General features: G+C 57.0%; 2 protein-coding genes and 1 long non-coding RNA gene across 42 annotated transcripts in view; 2 read left to right on the top strand and 1 right to left on the bottom strand.

Annotated features, from left to right (window-relative positions):
• CLTCL1 (clathrin heavy chain like 1) overlaps positions 1–12,737 on the top strand; it is a 104,446-nt gene extending 91,709 nt beyond the window's left edge. For 12 of the 35 annotated variants that reach the window (XR_013523529.1, XM_054241694.2, XM_054241696.2 and 9 more), the window contains 6 exons: positions 644–775; positions 4,646–4,756; positions 4,978–5,148; positions 8,683–8,904; positions 11,415–11,494; positions 12,222–12,737. Coding sequence is in view for 24 of the 35 variants with exons in the window: in XM_054241694.2 (XP_054097669.2) it covers positions 644–775; positions 4,646–4,756; positions 4,978–5,148; positions 8,683–8,904; positions 11,415–11,494; positions 12,222–12,474 (969 nt within the window). In the remaining 11 variants the exon portion in view is untranslated. Of the gene's footprint in view, positions 1–643; positions 776–2,730; positions 2,917–4,089; positions 4,293–4,645; positions 4,757–4,977; positions 5,149–8,682; positions 8,905–11,414; positions 11,495–11,952; positions 11,993–12,221 lie in introns of those variants that run through there. The other 23 variants (XR_013523527.1, XM_078341524.1, XM_078341498.1 and 20 more) reach the window with 10 other exon arrangements.
• The window catches only part of LOC108593822 (uncharacterized), a 41,630-nt gene that overhangs the window by 2,158 nt on the left and 16,763 nt on the right, over positions 1–22,709 (bottom strand). For 2 of the 5 annotated variants that reach the window (XR_013523612.1, XR_013523623.1), the window contains exons 2-4: positions 7,121–7,259; positions 5,500–5,716; positions 4,676–4,732 (exon numbers count right to left, since the gene is read on the bottom strand). This is a non-coding gene — a long non-coding RNA (uncharacterized LOC108593822). The remainder of the gene's footprint in view (positions 1–4,675; positions 4,733–5,499; positions 5,717–7,120; positions 7,260–22,709) is intronic. The other 3 variants (XR_013523620.1, XR_013523617.1, XR_013523613.1) reach the window with 3 other exon arrangements.
• SLC25A1 (solute carrier family 25 member 1) lies at positions 13,469–16,608 on the top strand. Of its 2 annotated transcripts, none has more exons than XM_002743535.6 (9): positions 13,469–13,625; positions 13,953–14,060; positions 14,144–14,243; positions 14,320–14,458; positions 14,941–15,025; positions 15,186–15,290; positions 15,453–15,568; positions 15,649–15,722; positions 15,899–16,608. In XM_002743535.6, the coding sequence occupies exons 1-9, from the start codon at positions 13,532–13,534 to the stop codon at positions 16,011–16,013; spliced, it is 936 nt and encodes a 311-aa protein (XP_002743581.3). In that variant the 5' UTR covers positions 13,469–13,531; the 3' UTR covers positions 16,014–16,608. The 2 variants fall into 2 exon arrangements, with proteins under 2 accessions (XP_002743581.3, XP_035125575.2); XM_035269684.3 differs by having other exon boundaries at positions 14,320–14,473.

Genomic DNA, 22,709 nt, shown 5'->3' with positions numbered 1-22,709 from the left:
CAAGCCACCAAATGACATCGCCGAGCAAGAATGGTGGCAGACCAGTGGGGAAAGTGCTAAGAGACAAAGCAGCCTGGCCAGACCTTGAGACCCAGGAGGACAGGCAAAGGGTCCACCTAGAGTGGTCCACTCTGCCTGGGCTGGCCATCAGGTCTCACCCAGGTTCTGAGCACCAGTGTTTCAGCTTAAAAGTTCTGGGGATGTCACAGGATGTGCTGTGCACTTGGTTACAGCTCAGGCTGAGCCTTCAAAGGAAGGCTGGGGTAATCTTGCTTGGATGGAAAGATATGGTGTTGTTTGGTTTTGCTGTTGGGCTCTGTTCTGGCTGATTGCACTTCATTCATTCATTCATTCAGCAGATACTGGTTGTGCATTGACTCTGCATCAGATACTAGTATGGGTGCTGGGTTGAGGCAGGAAACCCTGAAGCTGGCCTCTTAAGAAAAATACTTGCTGTTTCAGTGCTAGGGGGAGAATATCCCTCAGGGATTTGAGGAGGCACATTCACAAGCTCCTGAGTCTTAAGGGGGTGGTCGTGGCAGGCCTCAGTAGTAAAGTTCTATTTGAGCAAAAACTGGAAGGAGCCCTGGGGTGTCTGGACACAGGGGCAGGGACTGACCCTAAGCTTCATTCCTCCCACCAGGTTGCCAACGTTGAACTCTGTTACAGAGCCCTACAGTTCTATTTGGATTACAAACCACTCCTCATCAATGAGCTGCTGCTGGTGCTGTCCTCCCGGCTAGACCACACCCGGACAGTCAGTTTCTTTTCAAAGGTAAGTCAGCCAAAACCCCAGGTAGAAGAGGGTATTGGGCTAGCTCTGACAAAGTTATGTGAATGACAGCACCTTTGTAAAGAGTTTCTGAAATGACCCCCAGCCAACTTGAAGATTCACCAGTGTATCAAACTGTGTTAGATTTCAGATACAGGGATACCTCTTGTATCACACTTCACTTTATTGTGCATCTCCAATTCTGTGTTTTTTAAAAGACTGGAGGACTGTAACCCTGCATTGAGCAAGTCTGTCAGCACCTTTTTTCCAACAGCATGTGCTCACTTTGTGCCTCTGTGTCACATTTTAGGAATTCTCACAATAATTCAAATTTTGTTATTATTACATATGTTATAGTGATCTATGATCAGTGATCTTGTTTTTCTTTTTTCTTTTTGAGACAGTCCTGCTCTGTTGCCCAGGTTAGAGTACAGTGGTGTGATCATAGCTCACTGCAACCTCAAACTCCTAGCCTCAAGCAATCTTCCTGCCTTGGCCTCCTCCAGTGCTGGGATTACAGGTTTGAGCCAGTGCACACAACCAGTGATCTCTGATGTTACTATTGTAATTGTTGAGGGATGCTCCTATAAGAAGGCAAACTTAATGGATAAATGTTGTGTGTGTTCTGACTGCTCCACTGATTGGCCATGCCCTGGTCCCTCTTCCTCTCCTTGGGCGTCCCTGTTCCCTGAGACAAAACAGCAGTGAAATTAGGCTAATCAGTCTGGGCATAGTGGCTCATGCCTGTAATTCCAGCACTTTTGGAAGCTGAGGAAGGTGGATCAAGAGGTCAGGAGTTCAAGACCAGCCTGGCCAAGATGGTGAAACCCTGTCTCTACTAAAAATAAAAAAATTAGCCGGGTACAGTGGCAGCTGCCTGTAATCCCAGATACTCAGGAGACTGAGGCAGGAGAACTACTTGAACCCGGGAGGCAGAGGTTGCAGTGAGCAGAGATCACACCACTACACTACAGCCTGGGCAAGAGAGTGAGACTCCATCTCAAAAAAAAAGAAAAGAAAGAAATTAGGCTAATTAATGGCCAGGCATGGTGACTCATGCCTGTAATCCCAGCACTTTGGGAGGCCAAGGAGGGCAAATGACCAAGGCAGGCAGATCACCCGAGGTCAGGAGTTTGAGACCAGCCTGGCCAACATGGTGAAACCTCGTCTATACTGAAAATACAAAAGTAGCCCAGTGTGGTGATAGGCACCAGCTACTTGGGAGGCTGAGGCAGGAGAATTGCTTGAACCCAGGAGGTGGAGGTTGCATTGGGCTGCGATTGCACCACTGCACTCTAGCCTGGGCAACAGAGGGAGGCTTCATCTCAAAAAAAGAAAAAATAAGTTGTGGTGTTCTGTAGCAAAGTCAGGTGACTGTCCTTAACAATAACTTTTTGTGCATTTCAAGGCCAGGCACGGCTCATGCTATAATCCCAGCAATTTGGGAGGCTGAGGCAGGCAGATCACCTGAGGTCAGGAGTTTGAGACCAGCCTGGCCAACATGGTGAAACCTGTCTCTTCTAAAAATACAAAAAATTAGCCAGGCGTGATGGCGGGTGCCTATAATGCCAGCTACTTGGGAGGCTGAAGCGAGAGAACCACTTGAATCCAGGAGGCAGAAGCTGAGTGAGCCAAGATCACACCCCTGCACTCCAGCCTGGGCAACAGAGCAAGACTCTGTTTCAAAAAAAAAAATTACTGTGCATTCAAAACAGCTAGAAGAGAATGTTCCCAACACAAAGAAATGATAAATGCTTGAGGTGATGGACATCCTAATTACCCTGATTTGATCATTCCACATGTGTATATGTATCAGAATGTCACATGTTGTCCATATGTGATATTGATATTATTGATACATGATAGTTGTCCAATAAATATGCACAACTATCATATATCAATAAAAAGATGAAAATGAATAAGGCATCATTATATAAGGAAAAATTTCATATTAACAGAAGTTTGGAAGAGGAGGATTCCAACCCTCATGGGTGACTTTGAGGGTTCAGGACTTCAGTGGAGGAAGTCACTGCAGATGCGATAGAAACAGCAGGAGGACTTGAATTAGAAGTGGAGCCTGAAGAAGGGGTTGAATTGCTGCAATCTCAGGATCCAGCTTAAACAGATGAGGAGTTGTTTCTTAGGTATGAGCAAAAAAAGTGGTTTCTTAAGATAGAATCTCCTCCTGGGGCAGATATTGCAAACATTGTTGAAATTACTACAAGGGATTTAGAATAGTGCTTAAAGTTAGTTGATAAAGCAGCAGCAAGGTTGGGACTGAGGCCAATTTTGAAAGATGTTCTACTGTGAGTCCACTGCTACTAAAGAGCACTGCACGCTGCAGAGCAGCCTTTTTGTTTGTTTGTTTTTGTCTTATGCAACGCAAGTCCAGAGTGGTCTTACACAAAGGGAAGGGTCAGTAAGTGAGGCAAACCTCACTGATGTCTTATTTTAAGAAATTGTCTTCCGGGCGCAGTGGCTCAGGCCTGCAATCCCAGCACTTTGGGAGGCTGAGGCGGGTGAACCAAAAGATCAGCAGTTCAAGACCAGCCTGAGCCAACATGGTGGAACCCCTTCTCTATTAAAAATACAAAAATTAGCCGGGCATGTTGGTGTGCACCTGTACTCCCAGCTACTCGGGAGACTGAGGCAGGAGGATCGTTTGAACCCAGGAGGCAGAGGTTGCAGTGAGCCAAGATCGCACCACTATACTTACCTGGACAACAGAGCGAGACTCCATCTCAAAAAAAAAAGAAATTGGCCAAGCACGGTGGCTCACGCCTGTAATCCCAGCACTTTGGGAGGCCGAGGCGGGTGGATCACGAGGTCAAGAGATTGAGACCATCCTGGTCAACAAGATCAAACCCTGTCTCTACTAAAAATACAAAAATTAGCTGGGCATGTTGCCACGCGCCTGTAGTCCCAGCTACTCGGGAGGCTGAGGCAGGAGAACTGCTTGAACCCAGGAGGCGGAGGTTGCGGTGAGCCAAGATCGTGCCGTTGCACTCCAGTCTGGATAACAACAGCGAAACTCCGTCTCAAAAAAAAAAAAAGAAAAGAAATTGCTGGCTGGGCACAGTGGCTTACGCCTGCTATCCCAGCACTTTGGGAGGCCAAGGCGGGCAGATCACCTAAGGTCAAGAGTTCAAGACCAGCCTGGCCAAAATGGAGGCACCCCATCTCTACTAAAAATATAAAAATTAGGTGTGGTGGTGGGCATCTATAGTCCCAGCTACTCAGGAGGCTGAGGCAGGAGAATCGCTTGAACCTGGGGGGCGGAGATTGCAGTGAGCTAAAATTGGGCCACTTCATTCCAGCCTGGATGAAAGAGCAAAACCCTGTCTCAAAAAAAAAAAAGGAAAAGAAATTGCCACAGCCTCTCCAGCCTTCAGCGGCCACCACCTGGATGAATCAGCAGCCATCAGCATTAAGGCAAGACCCACCCCAGCAAAAAGATTACAACTCACTGAAGGCTTAGATGATTGTTAGCATTCTTTAGCAATAAAGCATTTTTAATTAAGGTGTGTACTCTGTTTCTATAGACATAATGCTGCTACACACTTGACACGCTGCAGCATAAATGTTGGTTAATATGGCTCACTTTATTGAAATCACTTTATTGTGGTGGTCTGGAACCAAACTGCAGTGTCTTTGAGGTGTGAATGTCTATGGTGACACTGGCATCCACTGAATGTCCCAGACAGTCCTCTTTGTGTGAGTATAGGCCTTTTGGTTCTACGTGTCCAGAAAGTGTCCCTGGCTCCAGAGCTGGCCTATTCAAGTGGATGACATGCGTGTGCCCACCTGTACCCCTGCCTAGTATCCCCAGAACAAGCTTGGCCAAGTGCCTTGATGTTTCCCCCAACTTGTCAGGCAGGTCAGCTGCCCCTGGTGAAACCTTACCTGCGGTCGGTCCAGAGCCACAACAACAAGAGTGTGAATGAGGCGCTCAACCACCTGCTGACAGAGGAGGAGGACTATCAGGTGGGTGTGCAGGAGGGAGCCCTATCCCAGGTGGGCTGGACTCCTCCACTGCAACTGCCATTCTGTTCTCAAAGCAGGCCCTGTGAGACACCAGTGGATATATGGGTAGGGGCCTTTCTAAGGCCATGGTGATAGCAACAGCCATCAAGTAACACGATGTGCCTGCTCTATGTGCAGGCAGCCCATATCAGAGCCCCATCCCTCAAAGGCTATCTTCCTAGGGCTTACGGGCATCTATCGATGCCTATGACAACTTTGACAACATCAGCCTGGCTCAGCGGCTGGAGAAGCACCAGCTGATGGAGTTCAGGCGCATTGCGGCCTATCTCTACAAGGGCAATAACCAGTGGGCCCAGAGCGTGGAGCTCTGCAAGAAGGATCATCTCTACAAGGTTGGTGTCCTGGGCCCCTGTTTCCTTCCACCCTCCCGCCTCAGTGTGCTCCCTGATGCTTTGGGGATCACACCCCTTCCCTCTTGTTCCTGAGACCTGACTCTGAGCTTCACCAGGAGATCCTCATGGTGGGTGGTGGGATTGGTGTTAAGGGGAGACTATATTTAGAAAATGGGGTAAGAGGTGGGAGTGATCTAAAACCCCTTAAAAATCGTTTGGATTGAGAGACTTACAGAGCCTTATGGAGTTATTTTCCTGGTAGTTACGTGTGAGTTTCACTCTACCAAAACAGTGTGGCAAGATTCACTTCTTGGTACCCACTTTACTTCCTGTGAAGATTTGGGGAATTACCTGTAATTTCAGTGCTTTGGGAGGCTGAGGTCGGTGGCGTGCTTGAGCCCAGGAGTTTGAGACCAGCCTGGGCAGCATGGCAAGACCCTGTCTTTCCAAAAACTTCGCTGGGTGTAATGATGGATATTAGTGCCAGCTACTTGGGAGGCTGAGAAGGGAGGATCACTTTAGCTCAGGAGTCGGAGGCTGCAGTGAGCTGGGATCACACCACTGCTCCCTAGGCAACAAGGAATTTAAAAACCTAAATTAAAATTAAATTCAAAGGCCCAGCAGTGGCTCATGCCTTTAATCCCAGCACTTCTGGAGGCCAAGGCAGACAGATCACTTGAGGTTAGAAGTTCAACACCAGCCTGGCCAATATGGTGAAACCCCATCTCTACTGAAAATACAAAAGTTAGCTAGGTGTAATGGTGCACATCTGTAATCCCAGCTACTTGGGAGGCTAAGGCAGGAGACTCGCTTGAACCCAGGGGGCAGAGGTTGCAGTGAGTGGAGATTGCACCATTGCACTCCAGCCTGGGTGACAGAGTGAGACACTGTCTGGAAAAAAAAAAAAGGAAAAAAATAAATAAAATCACATTCCAAACATTTGTTTCAAAGCTGGATACAGTTGTATGCACCTGTAGTCTCAGCTACTTTAGAGGCTGAGGTGGGAGGATCACTTGAGAGGAAAATAAAAAAGAATGTTTTTCTGCTGGTGAGAGGTATCTTAGTACCATTCTTCGACTGGGGTCCAGGCATCTGCTAAGCAGGCTGGGCTGCCTGGAGGGACCACCAAGACCCTGCAGGCATTAACATCCTCTGCTTGGCCTGAACAGCTGCCTGGGGAGTAAGGTGGAGTTGTACCAGAGGGTCTTTGTCTGTGCTGTGTTACGCAGCTGAGCCAATTCCCAAGGTCTCTGTGTTCCCAGAGACTCTGGACTTGACCTGAGGGTGTTACTTCTGGACTTGGCCTTGGGAATTCCTGAGTATCTCCCCAGGACGAATGACAGCCGCCACCTCTTGTCCAGCACAGGGGCTTCATTCTCATGGCTCCTGGGCTGTGGCTCTTGGCTCGGACTCCATGGAGGCCTATGATCCCTGGCATCAGTTGTTGCATTGTGTTTGACCCTACTTTGTCACCTCCAGTGTTTTGGAGTGTTCTGTGACATCTCCTAGCCCTTAGTGACAGTGCTTGTGATCCTTCCTGAGGTACCCACAGGGCCCCTGAAGAGGGAACAGAAAGGAAAAGCTGCTGAGGCTCTGGGACCCCACGTGGAGGTCTCTGGACTTGGCTTCTGGGAAGAGGCAGCTGGGCTCAGACACTGCCTCTTCTGAGGAAAGGCCACCCTCGGCTGGCTGGTCACAGCCAGTCTGTTGACACTCAGGCAGTGATGAGTGAGCAGGGCTGTAAGTGCTGCCAGCCACCCACTCCAAGCCACGTGGGCCCAGAAGAGAGTCCAGAGGATAAAGCCACAGATCGAAAGTAGCTGAGTATACAGTGGCTCTCAGCCAGGGGCGACTGTAGCCCCAGGGAATGTTTGGTTGTCACACCACAATGAGGGTGTGGTGCTACATGTAGGAGGTAGAGGCAGGATGGGGCCCACAAGCCCCGATGCACAGGTGGCTCCCCCCAACATACCTCCCAAGGTTAGCACTGCCATTGAAGGAGCCTACCCTGAGGCCAGAGATGAAGCTTCTTGGAGTGTTTCTGGAGGGGTAGCCAGGTCACAGTGTGTCCAGTCAGGGGCAAAGCCATCCAGCAACAGACAAACGTATTTCTAGATGACAGAAGTAGCATTTAGATTAAAACTTGGTCAATGGGGTCCTCCTACACCCACCAGTGAAGAGCAGGGTCCTGCGGAAATGCAGGTGTAGACTGGAGAGCTGGACACAGGGATGGGACCGGGATCGAGCTGCCCTGAGAGTGGCATGGGCCAGAGTGGCGATGAGAGAAGAGGGTATGGGAGAGCCTAAGTCGAGCTGGCTACAGGCCGCAGGAGCAGGAGGCTGACTGGGAGCTTCCCAGGGGCTGCTTCTATTGGAAGTCCTCTGGGAAGCCAGTGAGACAGTCTCTGAGGCCCACAGAGGAGGGACAGAGCGGTGCCCACTTTCGGCACATGTGGAGGACAAGTCAGCAAGGGTAGGCTGGGCCAGTGGAGGGCACGGCAGGGAGAATACGTCACAGGCCCTCAAAGTGGCGACCGAAAGGTACCTGGAGCTCTCACTTGAGGGTCAGAATCCTGGTGCCTTTGTAGGAACAGTGTGGGGCAGGAGGCAGTGCTCGGTGAGCAGCATGCTGGCAGGAGAGAGTTCTTTCCGGAGCCGGCTCAGCACGTCAGATCCATGTGGACAAGTGTACTGGGTGTCCTCAGAGGCCTCCCAAGCAGAACTCAGAGGCATGTGCTATAGGTATGGCGGGTATGTGGAGCTGGGACTGCCACAGGGTATCCTTGGAGAGCACAGGTCATGGGTCAGTGGGTCATGGCCAACTCCAGGTGGAGTGGCCTTGTGCACCTGATTTCATGTGGGTCTCAGGTTCCTACTCTCAAAAAGGAATACTAATAGCCCTTTCCATAGAGGGCTGTGCTGGAGTCAGGTGATCCAGTGCCTGCTGTGGGGCTAAAAACTAGAGAATGGCCACAGAAAGTGCTGATTGGTCAGGACTGGTCAGGTGCAGGTGTTGTCAATGATACTGTCTTAGACAAATGCATTTGCAAGGATGAAAATAGTTAGGGGATCTGAGCCACCTGAAGGCAAAGCAAACTGCTGTTTCTAGAGCAGTAGCCGTATCCCTCCTGACTGCTCCCCTGGTGTCACGCTCCATGGGCCTGAGTACACTTCTGCAACACCCCAGCAACCCCCAAACTCTCCATCAGTGCCTGCCTCACAGCAGCCCATGCACGCTCTCTGCCCTCAGGGCCAGAGTTCCTGTCTCCCATGGCACCTGTGCCTCTGTGAGCCACCTGCAGGCAGTTCCGAAGGGACTAAGAGGACCATGCTCTGTCCCCTCCATGCCCCTGGAGGTGGTACCAGTGGGCAGCAGGGTGCCGGGAATGGCTCAGCCATGGGTCCAGACTTGCTCCACAGTGTGGGAAGGCTTTTGTGGAGCCTGGTGCCACTCCCTGCGCTGCTGGTCCAGCTGCTGCAGGCACAAGGCCTCTGCTTGCAGGATGCCCAAGCAGGCGTTTGCCTTGGCTACAGGATGCCATGCAGCATGCCGCAGAGTCGCAGGATGCTGAGCTGGCCCAGAAGTTGCTTCAGTGGTTCCTGGAGGAAGGCAAGAGGGAATGCTTCACAGCCTCTCTCTTCACCTGCTATGACCTGCTTCGCCCAGACGTGGTGCTCGAGCTGGCTTGGAGGCACAACCTCATGAACTTGGCCATGCCCTACTTCATCCAGGTGATGAAGGAGTACCTGAGCAAGGTAGGTGCCAGGCCAGCTGCAGCTCCCTGGCCTCTGTGTGGCATGGCCCGCCCCTGGCAGTGACTGGCCATAGGTCTGCTGGGTCCTTAAGGGTGGGCCCATTTGAGGCCAACCCAGCTTGCCCAGCCAGCTCTGGCCTGCCTTCAGGAGGGGCTGCTTTCCTTCATGCTCAGGTGGTTTTCTGTCCAACATTAAGCTCCTCCAGAAAATCATCATGGGGAGTGCCCACTGGCAGCAACCCTCCTGCAGACCCTGCCAGGGCAGGTGCCCAGTGGGCACACTGCTGGGAACACAACAGGCATGCTCATCCCCAGCTCTGGACTTCATCAGGGTGACAGTGAGGTAGCTGGCAATCCCAACTCCCTGTGGAGCTCCCAGTGGCGTCTGGGGGTGCAGCTGTTAGCATACCTGTTGGTGGTAGCTGCCTTTTGCTGAACACATAGTAGGAGTATTCACAGATGCACTGAATCCTTCTAACAGCTATAGGGAGGATGACTCTGTCTGCTTCTTCGAAGTGACAGTATCTGATTATAAAGCTCTCCCTGGGTGTTGAAGTCCTAGGAGTCCCTGCTGGAACCCAGCTTTAGCCCCTGTCTAGAGACCTGTGTCAGCAATGTCATCTGGTGCAGTTTGTTCTTTCTAACACTGGAAAAGCCACCTCTAGTAGCATCTACGTGCCCATCTAACCTCCTTCAGCCAGATGGAAACCTTCGGAAGGCACTCATGCTGAGGCATCACTCAGTGGAGCAAGGGAAGGGAGGGGCCTCCCAGGGGAGTGGGAGGTAGGAGAGAAACCGGAAAGCAGGCCCATGCTGCCTGCTTTAGCCTCCAGGGGGCTGCCCAGCCCCTGATGAAGGCCATCCCAGGGGTCACACCCTCCTGTAGGATAGTGTGACCCCATCCCATTTGCAAAGCATGCCTGAGTGAGACTCCCTGATGACTCTCAAGGGGTGGGGAGGAGGGGGCAGCCCTGACCACGTTGCCTGAGATTAGTGGGCTGCCAGGGCACACAGGCTGATTGGATTGACAAGGGCCCTGGTTCCCCCACCAAGTGGATGGCAACTCCCTACAGGCCATGTGTATGGTGTGCGGTGTGTGCTGTGTGCCTGTAGAAGCTGCTCTCACCATGATGAGCGGCTTTCCAATCCCTCAGGACTTTCCTGAAAGTAGTCTGTGTTCTGAGAATCTGCACAAGGAAGGAAGAATGTGCATGAATCTCTTCCTGACAGTAGAGGCCCATGGGCTAGTGTTGGAGGAACTCAGGCTCACCCAGGCCTCAGGGATGTCATTGCTGTGGGGGTGCCCAGGACTTTGAGGAGCACGTTCTCTTTCTGTTGTAGATGACTGAGTTAGCAGCCGCTATCACCTTTGTCCACACTGTGGCAGCACAGCCTTGGCCTGGGTTTCTGAGACTCCACTGGCCCTGGGAAGTGGTGGCTGCTGCAGCACCTGCCCTGCTGCTGCCCACCTATTCCTGCAGGGGCAGATGAGGTGCCTGTCATGGGGAGAGTTCAAGGAGAGGAGGGGGCTGGCAAGGGGTTTCCCAGCCAGTGGTGTGGGGGTGTAAGCTGATTCTCAGCTTGAGCGGGGGCCCAGCTGACTCCACACAGCAGTGCTGGGAGGATGAGGATGCGGACAAGAAGTACAGTCCCTTCCTGGTGGACAGCAGGGCCCGGGGCCCTGTGGCTCATCTGGGAAACTTGAGGGTCATCCCTCTGAGACGCCCCCAGTGCTCTTCCAGTGGAGGGAGGGTACAGGCCTAGCTCAGCCCTCAGCCTGAGTGTCAGCAAGCTGTAGGTAGCAAGGACAGGCAGCAGGGCCAGTGCACCTGTCCTGCTCCCTCCTCACCTCTCAGCCCCCAGCCCCCAGCTCACAGGGGCACATCCTTGTTTCTCTTTCTTACTCAGTACTTTCGTGAGGGGATCCTAGCTGCACAGTTGCTGCCGCCTCGCTCTTTGGCAACGGGCAGGGTTGGTGCCTGGTGAAGCCTCAGGGAAGAGTGAGGAGGCAGTTTGTCCTCAGTGCTTCTCAGGTGAAGTGTCTAGGTGCCAGGTGACTTGTCTCTGAGCCACATGATCTCTCTGCTAGTCAGGAGGGGTGGGCAGACTGGACTGGCTGGAGTCAGAAGCAGGTATTGTTCCCTGGCATGGCCCTAGCCCCGCAGGTTGGTAAATGGCAATGTCCTTGTATCTAAACAAGGACTTGGCCCCCATGAGCAGGCCACACCCTCAGCCTGTAACAAATGACTGCCCCAGTGCCCACTGGGAAGCCCTGGGGACCCTGCTGGGCACTCTGTCTCAGCCAGCTACCAAGGCTTCACCTCTCCATGCCTTGCTGCATTCTAAAAGTGCATGGGGTATGGGCTGGGCCGCTCCACATCTGCCTGTGTCCACCTCCTCCGCTCTCACTCTCCTGGAGGCCCTGTGTCCTGATCTTCCACTCCACATTCACCTAGAGGCTGGGACTGCACTCTGTCAAGCGGCTGTTTACATGCTCTCGCCTCCTTGCAGGTGGACAAACTGGATGCCTTGGAGAGTCTGTGCAAGCAGGAGGAGCATGTGACGGATGGAGCCTGCCCCTCTCATGTTTGGTAGGTGGCACCTGTAGCCTCCAACCCCCTGAAAAGGGAGCAGGGAGGGATTCAAGTCCCACTGCCCTTTCCTGGCCAGGCTTTGGATGGGGATGAGGATGGGAATGGTTGGGTGGGGGCCAGAACAATCCCAGTGGCTGCCGGGTGTGGAGAAGCGTATGTCCAGGAATTTGGCATGGCCACTGTCCTCCCTGCTGTAAAGGTGCCTGCCTCGCTGTGAGCTGCTGCTGTGTCCTGCCAGGCCTGGCCCCCTGGGCAGCAAGGCTGCTGCTGGTGTGTGCTGGGAGGGGCTCTGCACCTGAGAACCTGCCCAAGGCAGCCTAGCTGTAGAGCAGACGGGAGAGGCCGTGGGGTACTGGAACACCGCGGGGGTGGTATGAGTGTGCAGCACACCGTCGGTCTCAAGCCTCCTGCTGAGTGTGTCCCTCCACCATTAATAACCAATCTGGTTTTTTTAGATTTTGATGGGCATGAATGAGACCCAACCAGTTGCACTAAGTAAGTGTCCCATTTGGGGACTAGCTTACCCTCAAGCCAGGCCAGCCTCTCTGGCTGACCCCACGCTCCTTGCCTCTCGGTGCTTGCTCCCTTGGTGCCTCAGCCTCTGGGTGGTAAGGGCTGGTCCTGTAGACCCTGCTCCCTGGGTCCTGGGCTAGTCAGGGGCAGCCGGAAGAGGACCCCAATGGACAGGAAGAGCTCTGCTCATTATGGGTGACCCCCTCTGCAGGCCAGCAGCTGATGCTGACAGCAGGCCCTGCCGCGGCCCCAGCCCCTGCCAGCTTCCCCTTTGGATATGCCGCTGCTCCTGCCTTTCTCCAGCCTCTCATGTACAACTTCCGCCTGTAGTGGGCGCTGTCTCCACCCACTCTACCTGCAGAGTTACTAACTTCTCCAAGGAGCATGTGACTCCAGCAGCACTGGAGCCCGCAGTGGGAGGCAGGGACACCTGGACGTTATTTATTTTTGCTGAAACCCAGTGATGGCAACCTCTGAGCCATTCCAGAGTCTGGGGAGGCCAGGTTAGAGGCTGACGGTGCAAGACCAGCTTCAACCGCCAACAAGACTGGACTGTGGGCTCTTCTGCTGGAGCCAGGCATTCCTCGTGGGTGTCCCCCACTGGCTGGAGCTGCCCCCTCCAGGCCAGTTTGAAGACAACGTGACTTATTTGGAGGTACCAGGCCTCATAACAGGACTCCGAGCCTCCTGGCGATCATAAATATTAAAGTCGGTTTTTCCAGGAAAAGGTGCTCTGCTTGGTGCTGGTGTGGGTAAGGAGGGAGAGGGGTCAGTTTCCTGGGCCCCGCAGTCCATTAAAGATTTGCTGGGACCTCTTTGGAGGGTGTGGGATCTGCATTGCCCAGAGAAGCCACCTAGGAGAATACAGCTGCTTGTATTTGGGGTCTTTCCTGACCGTGCTCGCTGAGTGCAGGAACTCTAAATCCCGGAGAGGTGTGGGTGGGAACCGCCAGGTGAGGCCGGGCACATGGCCGCTGCGGGAGGGGCCCCGGAGGTGCAGTGCCTTCTCACCCGCCTCCAGGTTCGTCCAGAATGTTCGAGTTCCTCAGGGACGGGGCTAGCCCCAGGTGTTTTCAGGAAAGGTGTGGCCGTGGCCTCCTGGATCCCGTCGCTGTCGGCAGTCGCGCAGACCCAAGGCCCGCTCCCCAGCGCCCTTCGCCGCGCGGCACACTTTGCACCTTGATCCATAGCTCGGGGCTGGGCCATAACCCTGCCTCCCGCAGCCCCGCCCCTGGCCCCGTCGCTCGCCGTCGCCAGGGTCTCGGCCTCAGCCATTGGCTGCGCTTTAGCCCCGCCCCTACGCCTGCCTCGGCGCGCCCCGCCCCGGCCTCAGTTTCCCGGCCCGCACCGGGCGGGCCAGGGGCGGAGCCCGGCTCAGACCACGCGGGGCGGGACCCGGAGCTGACGCGGCCGCCCCGCCCCCGAGGCCATAACCGGCCGCCGCCGCCACCCCAGACCGAGCGCGGAGTTCAGGAGGCTCGGACCCGAGTTCGCCACCGGGCGCCCCGCCTGCCGCCCGCCATGGCCGCACCCCGCGGCCCGCGAGCTCTGGCGGCCGCCGCGCCCGCGTCCGGGAAGGCCAAGCTGACGCACCCGGGGAAGGCGATCCTGGCAGGTGGGCCCCTACGGGATGCGGACCCCCGTCCCGCCGCGCATCCGGGTGGGCGCGGGACGCCGAGGCCCCGCCCCACTTCCGGGTTGGGCCGTGGGTTGGGGGTCGTGGGGGTGCGGTCCTGGTCCCCACCCGCCGCTCGGGGCTCGCCCGCCTGCCGCTTGTCACCCCTGCGCCTCGCCGGGACAACGGGGTGGGGGCGTGGGGCCCCAGCCTGGGTTCCCGCGACACTGGCGTGGCGGCCGCGCCGGGCAAAGTCCGGGACGGGGGAGGGGCCCGAGCGCCGGCGGCCGGGCCAGGATCTCAGAAGCCGGTGCCGGGTCCCCACAGGCGGCCTGGCGGGCGGCATCGAAATATGCATCACCTTCCCCACCGAGTACGTGAAGACGCAGCTGCAGCTGGACGAGCGCTCGCACCCGCCGCGGTACCGGGGCATAGGTGAGGAGGGGAAGGCCGCAGGGGGCGGGCATCCAGGGCGGCGGCACGAAGGGCGGTGGGGTCCTGACTGCCCCCTTCCCCAGGGGACTGCGTGCGGCAGACGGTCCGCAACCATGGCGTCCTGGGCCTGTACCGCGGCCTCAGCTCCCTGCTCTACGGCTCCATCCCCAAGGCGGCTGTCAGGTGAGGCCCGGCCCGGGGCTGCTGCGGGAGGGGGGCTAGGCCACGGCAGCTCCTCTCACCCGCCTCCCTTCTCCAGGTTCGGAATGTTCGAGTTCCTCAGCAACCACATGCGGGATGCCCAGGGACGACTGGACAGCACGCGCGGGCTGCTGTGCGGCCTGGGTGCCGGCGTGGCCGAGGCCGTAGTGGTCGTGTGTCCCATGGAGACCATCAAGGTGGGGAAGGTCTTGGTGAGGACCCCGAACATGCAGGGAGTAGCGGGAGGGGCGGCTGCACTGGCCCTTTGCTCCAGGGACAACCAGCAAGCTGGGGAGGGTCTCGTGGGTGCCAGGGACGATCATCAGGGGGTGATCGCGGGGCCCTGGGGCAGGACGCCTGCCAGGAAGGGCCGCCTGTGGGAGCTGAGGCTTTGCTAAAGGCAGCCTTAAAGTTTTTATAAAGTTCTTTTATAAAACAGAAAACAAATGACACGTTCACTGCCAAAACTGGAAAAAAGCAGCAAATGTAAAGGTAGAGTCTGGTTATCAGGGCTGCCCTGTGTCCCAGGGCATGGTCAGTGTGGGTGGCCTTAGCGCTGCCTCCCAGGGAGGAGCTGCAGCCCCAGTTCCGCCCCTGCCCTGGATGGGCCCTGCTCCTGCCTGCTAGCCATGACCCACCCAGGTGGCAGCCGAGAACCGGCCCCCCTTGCTTCTCTCAGGTGAAGTTCATCCATGACCAGACCTCTCCAAACCCCAAGTACAGAGGATTCTTCCACGGGGTTAGGGAGATTGTGCGGGAACAAGGTGAGACACTCGACCTTCCCGTTAGGGCTCAGGGACCTGGGCCAGGGTGGAAAGGGCCAGCACCCCCCTCCCCCTCCCCTCCCCCTCCCCCTCCTCCACCACCAATTCCCAGCCGGGGCCTGAGAGGCTGCAGGGTAACCCGGTGCCTGCCTGTCCCCAGGACTGAAGGGGACGTACCAGGGCCTCACAGCCACCGTGCTGAAGCAGGGCTCGAACCAGGCCATCCGCTTCTTCGTTATGACCTCCCTGCGCAACTGGTACCGAGGTATGTCTGCACCACAGGGCCCTGCCTCCGCACACAGCCAGGTACTCTCCTCTCCTCAGCCCTCCCCAACCTCCCCCCACCACGGCGGGTACCCACTGCGGGTGCTGGTCCAGGCTCCTCCCAGCACCCTCTAACCACAACTCACCCCCCGCCCATATCCAGGGGACAACCCCAACAAGCCCATGAACCCACTGATCACTGGAGTCTTCGGAGCTATTGCGGGCGCTGCCAGTGTCTTTGGAAACACTCCTCTGGACGTGATTAAGACCCGGATGCAGGTGGGGGTTAGGGAAGGGGAGGGAAAGGGGGGATGGGGCCAGAACTAGCTGCTCAGCCCCTGCCTGCTTATGTCCCGCAGGGCCTGGAGGCGCACAAATACCGCAACACGTGGGACTGTGGCTTGCAGATCCTGAGGAAGGAGGGGCTCAAGGCGTGAGTGGGGGAGGGGCAGGGCTATTGTCCCCACCTCAGACCTTTCCCTACCTACCTGGCCTCCCCACGCCATCTCCTTTCAGGCCTCTGTGCCTCTCTCTCCAGCATCTGGGGGTTTCGCTGCTAGGGACACTGTGGTGAACTGCCTTCCTCTCCCTGCCCCTCCTCCCACCCAGATTCTACAAGGGCACTGTCCCCCGCCTGGGCCGGGTCTGCCTGGATGTGGCCATAGTGTTTATCATCTATGATGAGGTGGTGAAGCTGCTCAACCAAGTGTGGAAAACGGACTAAGCCTGGAGGGCCACAAGGGGACTGCCCCAGGCACCTCCCGAGTGCCCTACCACCCTTGTCGCACATGAATCCAGTGCAGTAGTGCCAAAAGGCCCCTTCCCACGTCCCTCGAACTCTGTGGTCTGGTCTGTGCATTGTGGCTGTCAAATCCATGTGTCCCATAATGCTGTGTCCCCACTGTGGCCTGTGACACCACCACTGTGCCCCAGTGTCTGGCCCAGCCATGGCTGGGTGTACATCTGGCCTGTGACCCTGTGCCCACTTGTCCATATGCTTACTGTGAGCACTGTGCCTGTGTTTCACGTTCTGTGTCATGTGACCCTGTGCCCCGCCTCCCGGGGTGCCCGTGTGGCCTGGGTCCTCGGCCCTGTAGCCCTGGCCCGGTCCCAGTCCGGTGCCTTCCACCCTGCCCCGGCCTACCACAGCTGCCTCCGGGCCTCGGCCTGGCTTCACCGCATTCCAGGGGCTGCAGCCCCCCGCTTCTCCCGCCATTGGCCTTAACTGGCCCTCGGGCCCTCCCTCCACCCAGGACAGGGTGGCACCCGCCACTCTCAGGACCACCCTGCCAAGGCAGAATAAACCGGATCCTGTTACAGCCTCATGTCCTGTGTTCATCCCTATGTGGGCCCATCTATGCATGGGCTTCGGAGGCTGTGCCTCTGCAGGGACCAGGCCACCCTCATCTGAGGACACTGCAGAAGGGGGACAAGGAGAGAACAGTGTCCACCCAGGGCAGGGCACTGTGGCCACAGTGTTGACTCCCTAAGAAGCCGAGCACCAGGCCAAGAAGGATCTGGGCTGCACCCTGGCCTTCCCTGAGGCCTGTGGGCAAGATCCCATGGTGTGGGTAAAAGGGTATGTTCACAAGGCCTTGGGGTGGCCTGGCAGAGAGCAGTGTTCGGAGCAGGGGGCTGGGCCCAGGAGATGAAGCCCCAGGACAACTGCCTGCCGCTCACCCAGGGGGAAGCTTAGGGAAGGGTTGGGTAGCTCAGGGCCCCTCTGGGGCATGCCCAGCTCCTCAGTGACTGAAATGAGCTGCTGCTAGGAAGAGGGGATGGATGTATGCTGGGGCCTCTGAACCCCAGGCAGGGGTGTCTGGCCTTTGCTGCCCAAAGGCTTTGGGCAGGGACCCTTCCTTGTTCCTTCACCCAGGCTGGGAGACAGCTGCCCTGGGGCAGTAGGAGGTGGGGCTACCTGGCCAGAGCCCTTTGGGCACCTTGTGCCACAGCCATGAGCCTCAGAGGAAAGTGTCCCTCTGGCTGGAGACCAGAGCTCTGCACTGGCATGTCCCCATGGGGCCAAGTCCTTTCCACAGCCCATGAGCCACGTGGAGGATCACTCAGTGCCCCTGGCTGTGCAGAGAAGCCAGCTTCCTGTCCAAGTGCCTCTGTGGGGGAAAAGTCATGCTTTTGGCTCAGACTGGAAAATAAGCTTTTGCCAGCCGGAAACTCCATATAAGCAGGTCCCATCCCTGGGGAGACTGCCCTGTTCTAGTGACCTCACACAGTACCAGAATCCCAGGAGTGTGCATCTCGGGAGGCGTCTGGGGTCCAAAGGGCCCAAGGTGGATCTGGGAGCCAAGCATGGGCTTGGGGGTACAAAGGGAGCACAGGGTTTTGAAGCCTTGGGGAGAGCTGCCAGGCTGGGAAGGGCTGGGGGTGTCTCAGCACTCAACCTGTGCTGTGATGGGATGGCCAAGCACTCTCTTTGCTCACTTCCCAATCTGTTGCCACAGAGGAGAAAGAGCCCAAGCAACAGAGCCTCCCTCATCCCACTATGCACTAGGGGCATGCAAGTGCCACCAAGAGAACCCCACACCAAGACACTTCCCGTCCCTGGAGCTCGGGCCACTGGTCTGCACCTCAGAAGCTTTCCTGTGGGGTGACAGGCAGTGGACCGCACTGGTCCATAGTGCCAGCCATGAAACTTGGAGGGGCACTCAGCTCTCTGGGGTCTGCCCTCCAGGCCTCAGCATCCATTTGCTGTACTCCCTGCAGGTGCTCAGAATCATGCCTAGGCAGAGCAAGCCCTCACACATCGCAGTTTTTTTCTTGGGGTTGCAGAAGGTTGTTTAGAGTCTCCCCAGGTTCCAGGCAGTTCTGGGAGCAGGCAAGGCCTCACAGATGCCTGAAGGGGACCTCCACCGCCACGTACTCATCTCCAGAGATGCCAGCCACTCACTGCACACATCTACACCGAGTCCTGTCCCTGTCCCCCTTCACAGGAAGGGGCCAAGGATGCACTAGCTGTGAGCAGGGTGTAGGATGGCATAGGTCTCCATCCTCTTTGGACCCCTGCCATCCTTAGGGTCACCTTGTATATGCCTTGAATCACAGGGCAGACATCAGGTAGCCCAGCCAGAAATTGTCACTGAGCTGGGTCTGAGTCCCTTGGGGCCACCTACCCTGGTAGATAAAACCCACACTCTAGGCTGCCTCGCATGTTGCTTCAAGAAGTAGGCAGCCTCCAGCTTGGAGCTGAGACCCAAGGGGAAAGGTGTCTGCAGAAAAGAGCTGGAGGCTGGAGTGACAGGAAGAGGCCTGGAGGGAGCCAAGTTGCATTTAACCAGACTGCAGAAAGGAGGCCCACAGCAGGGACTAGCACAGACTAAGGCCACTGGGGCACCTGCCCTTGCGGGCAGAGGGGCAGAGACACATAGACGGGTCTCCAAGCTAGTCTGCAGGCAGAAGAGGCTTGACTTCTAGCCTGGTGCTCCACCTCTCCCCACTAACCAGGAAGCTTGGTCAGTGCTGGGGAGAGCCCAAGGAGGTGGCTGAGTGCACATCAAGGTTGTGGATGGAGATTCCAGGTCACCATGTCCTGCTCCAGCCAGAGCCACAGTGACCAGCTAAAGTCACAGCCTGGAATCTGAACCTTACGACTATGCCCAGGAGGGACAATGGCCTCAGAGAAAAGGACAAGGGAACAGGTGAGGTGGTGACCACACACAGGGCAGGGCTTGGCCAACCTCCCAGCCTTGTCCTTACCGCTGTGGTACTGAGGCTTTCAGGCAGCTACCCGGCTCCATCCTACCCTTCCCCAGATTCCTTGATAATCCCCTCATTGCTGCATGCCACCTCCCCCCGACCCAGTCTTCTGTGTCCCTGTGTAGGTGAGGAATGGCAGTCAGAGCTTCATATTCAAAAAAGCCAGTGACTCCTGACAGTGGGTCTGTCTCCTCTTAGCCAACAAAGAGAATGCTGGTTTTGGGGTTGTGTCCCTCTCAGCACTGACAACAAACACAATATTGGTCGATGATGCATGAGTAGTATTTTCCCCACTTTTTATTTCCTCTGTGTTTTCACAGATTCCTTGCATAGGGTCTTAGGTAAGGAGCACAGAACCAGGGGCCACCTCAAGACCTGGGAACATGGACTGAACACAAACACACAAGGGACAGGGGCAGGGGTGATGCAGGGACAATGGAGAACTGAAAGGACAGCCTGAAAGGGACGATGGGAGGACCACAGAGAACATCCAGGATTCATGGACAAACATGACAAGGCCAACAACGTGGGTGACCTATGGGAAACATGGTGGCCCTGTAGTTCCACTCCACCCATTCCTACCTGGCAAATATCCCTGAGAGAGCCTCCCTTCTGCTCAGGTTGGGCCAGGCCCTGACCACTGACCCTCCCCAACATGGCCCTTATTACACTGTTGTCACATTTGTCCCCTCTGCCAAACCACACCCAACCTCCACCCGTCGCCCACCTGAGGATTCTCCATTGACTGGGCCTTACCTGGGAGCCATGACTTGGGAGGCTACAGTTAGCCACAGGAGTGTCATCTCCTGAAGTGACCTCAATGGATGCACCATCTCACCCCTTTGCCTCCAAGCTCTGTTGAAATGCCTGCCATGGCCGATGGCTCACTAGCTCCAAGCAGCCCAAGCCCTGTCTCACAAGCGCGGCTCCAGGAGCTCCTGGGACCCGGGGCACATTCCATGCGCTGGGGACTGGGGCCGCCGAGGCTCAAGACCAGCCTGCTAGTCGGCCCGAGGCAGCGCTATGCAGTCCCCTGCTGCCGCTGCCGATGGCCCTGGCCAGTCACCACCTCCTCTTGGGGCCCGGGAGACTCGCCTGGGGTTGTAACGGAGAAAGGAAGGTAAATAAAATGCTGCGATCGTGATCCGGGGGCTCATCCTGCGGGCCCGCACAGGTCACGGGAGATGCGCTGTGCCCGCCAGGGCCAGTAGGAGGGTCGCCTGCGCTGAGGGGCGGGGCCCCCGGCCGCAGACCACCCGGGCCCAGCTCAGTACCCGGGCACAGGGGAGCACCGAGAGGCTTCCTGGGTATCCATTTTTGAAAAAGGAATGAACGTCCTCAGCCTCAGGAGTGGCAGATCCAAGCAGGGAGGGCCGCCAAGTAGGATCGCGTTCCCGGAACACTCGGGCTGTCGGGGCGACCACTTGTGCGCTCAGAAGTGGGGGCGGCGCGCACTGATGACGCCACGACGGCGCGCCCGGCTGTCCGTGGCAGCGGCCGCGGTCTCTGCCACCAGCCCTGACCTTCAGGTTTCACCGCGAGTCCCCACCCTCGCCTGCAGCCCCTGGATTCTCGGCAGCCCAGCCGCATCGTCCACCCTCCCCGAACCTCTGATGGCGCCTCCCCGGAACAGCGGCGGCCCACGCTGAAGGCTGCCCGGGTCATCCTGAGGCGCCAGACTGAGGGGACACTCTCTGGTCTCCCGCTTCTCCCGCCCCTCCTTTCCCCTGCCTGGAGCTGGCCTGCGTGTCCCAGGACTGGGCTTCTTCCTCCGCACCTGCTCCCCACGGCACTCCAGATCGCTGCGGCGGCTTCCTCGCCCTGGAGCATTCTTCCTCCCGCTCCGCCTTTTCCCTGTAATTCGCACTGCCTTTCAGGCCCTGCCTGGCCCGTGTGCAGGTAGAGTGTCTGTTTCCCTTTCCCGAACTGCGCCTTCCCATCTGGTTAACTTTGTCCTCGGACCCACGCTCCCATAGGACAGAGCCTGGGCCCGTGGCTCACGCCTGTGTCCCCTCCACAGGGCCTGGATGGGAGAGTCGTTGGTCACTGCTGAAGGAAGGGAGGGAGGGCCGGAGAGGAGAGGAAGGAAGGACAAATATACTTATGACTCCGTCTTTTCTTCCACTTGTGACTTTTTGTTCCAATATCCCTAGTCACAACCATGTTCCCCAGAGGGCTTCACTAGCCTGTCCTCTGCTCCCACCCACTCCATCCTGCCTGCCTGGCCAGCTCCAGTCTAGCCCCTCGTTGCTGCCTGTGTGCTCATGTAAGGCACGGTGGCCTTGCTACATCCCCATGGAGGAGGAGGCAGGTATAGGCACACCACTCTGAGCCACCTACTCTGGGGGCCTGTTGGCAGGAACAGGACAAGGAGCTGGGGTTGGGATTGTGTCCCCACAGAAGGCAGCAGTGAGCACAGGCCACACGACACTGGCATATCCTGGTTAGGCCTTTCCTTAGCCGGCTCTATTCCTCAGGTAGGAAAACCCAGACCAAGAAAAAGGACCTACCTGGGACCTGTGGAGGCCCAGTCCCTCCCTCTGCCACCTAGTAAGAAAGGATCGAAGATGAGAAGCGAGGAGTGATTGAGAGGCAGCAGGTGGTGTCACATCTGCCCTGTCAGTGAGTTGGTCAACAGAGGTCCTCAGGGGTCCTGGACAGGACCCCAAGGGAAATATGGAGGGTCAGCAAGGGGGCTGCTAGCTGCCCTTGTCAGCATCCACCTAGTCTGCAGGCTGCCCCCTGGCCCTGCCGGATGGGGAAAGGTGTGTCATGCATGTTGCCACGCAACCCCAGCTCAGTGTGTAGGTAAAACCCAGGGCCCCAGTGGTGATTAGGGTCCACAAGGGTGTGGGTCTGGAGGGGGCGGGAGCATCCTTCTCTCAGCCTGAGACAGGAGGGGCAGGGCTGTTCCCTGATCACCCAGGAAGGCTGGCTAGGGCAGGGGGTCCACTGATCCACACCCATCTTGGCCCCTGGTGTGCATCTCCTTCTCAGCCCTAGGGCCCGTTGGCCAGGTAACAGCTAGGGAAACATACCAGCTCTTAGCTTTGGACTACTGGGTGACAAGGCCCTGTGGTTGCTGGGAGCCAGGCATCCTCAGCCCGAGCGTTAGCTGCTGACAATTGAGCAACCAAAGCAGATTAACCTGGGTGTTAATCCTCCCTTAATGGCTTCAGAATCCTCGGCTCCAGGAGCTAAGCCGGCCTTTCTCCGTGCGCGGCCGGACCCTCCGGGGCTTCAGCCCGGCAGCGGCGCCGATGCTATCTCTGCCCGCCCGGCCACAGTACCCGCGCTAATCCCCGGCGCTACTTTCTTCCCCGGCCCGCCCGAGATCGGCCGATTGGCGTTTGATTACGGCCGCTATCGAGGGCCCCTTTGTGCGACAGGCCCTAAATCCCCTAATTCTGTGATAAAGGAAGCATTAGCTGGCGTTTGCGGCAGAGAAAGGCACGGGGATGAAAGAAAGCAATCAGGGGATCCGGATGGCCGCGCCCTTGAAGCAGGGTGGCCTCGACTCAGTGCGGGGGCGGCCTTGGCCCCAGCTCCCTCCACCCCAACCAGTCCTGAGCGGGGCCAGCGCCCCCTCCACACCGCCTTGGCTGCCACTTGGCTTGGGAAACTCCTGGGCTCACATGCCAAGGGACCAACGCCCACCTCAGCCTCATTTTCGCAGGTGGGGGACCTAACCCTCCAGCTCCCTGGGCCC

The sequence above is a fragment of the Callithrix jacchus genome, chromosome 1, assembly GCF_049354715.1.
Source record: "Callithrix jacchus isolate 240 chromosome 1, calJac240_pri, whole genome shotgun sequence".
NCBI classification, from domain to species: Eukaryota; Metazoa; Chordata; class Mammalia; order Primates; family Cebidae; genus Callithrix; species Callithrix jacchus.
The sequence above is the reverse complement of the archived record's forward strand: the minus strand, read 5'-3'. Positions and strand labels throughout refer to the sequence as shown.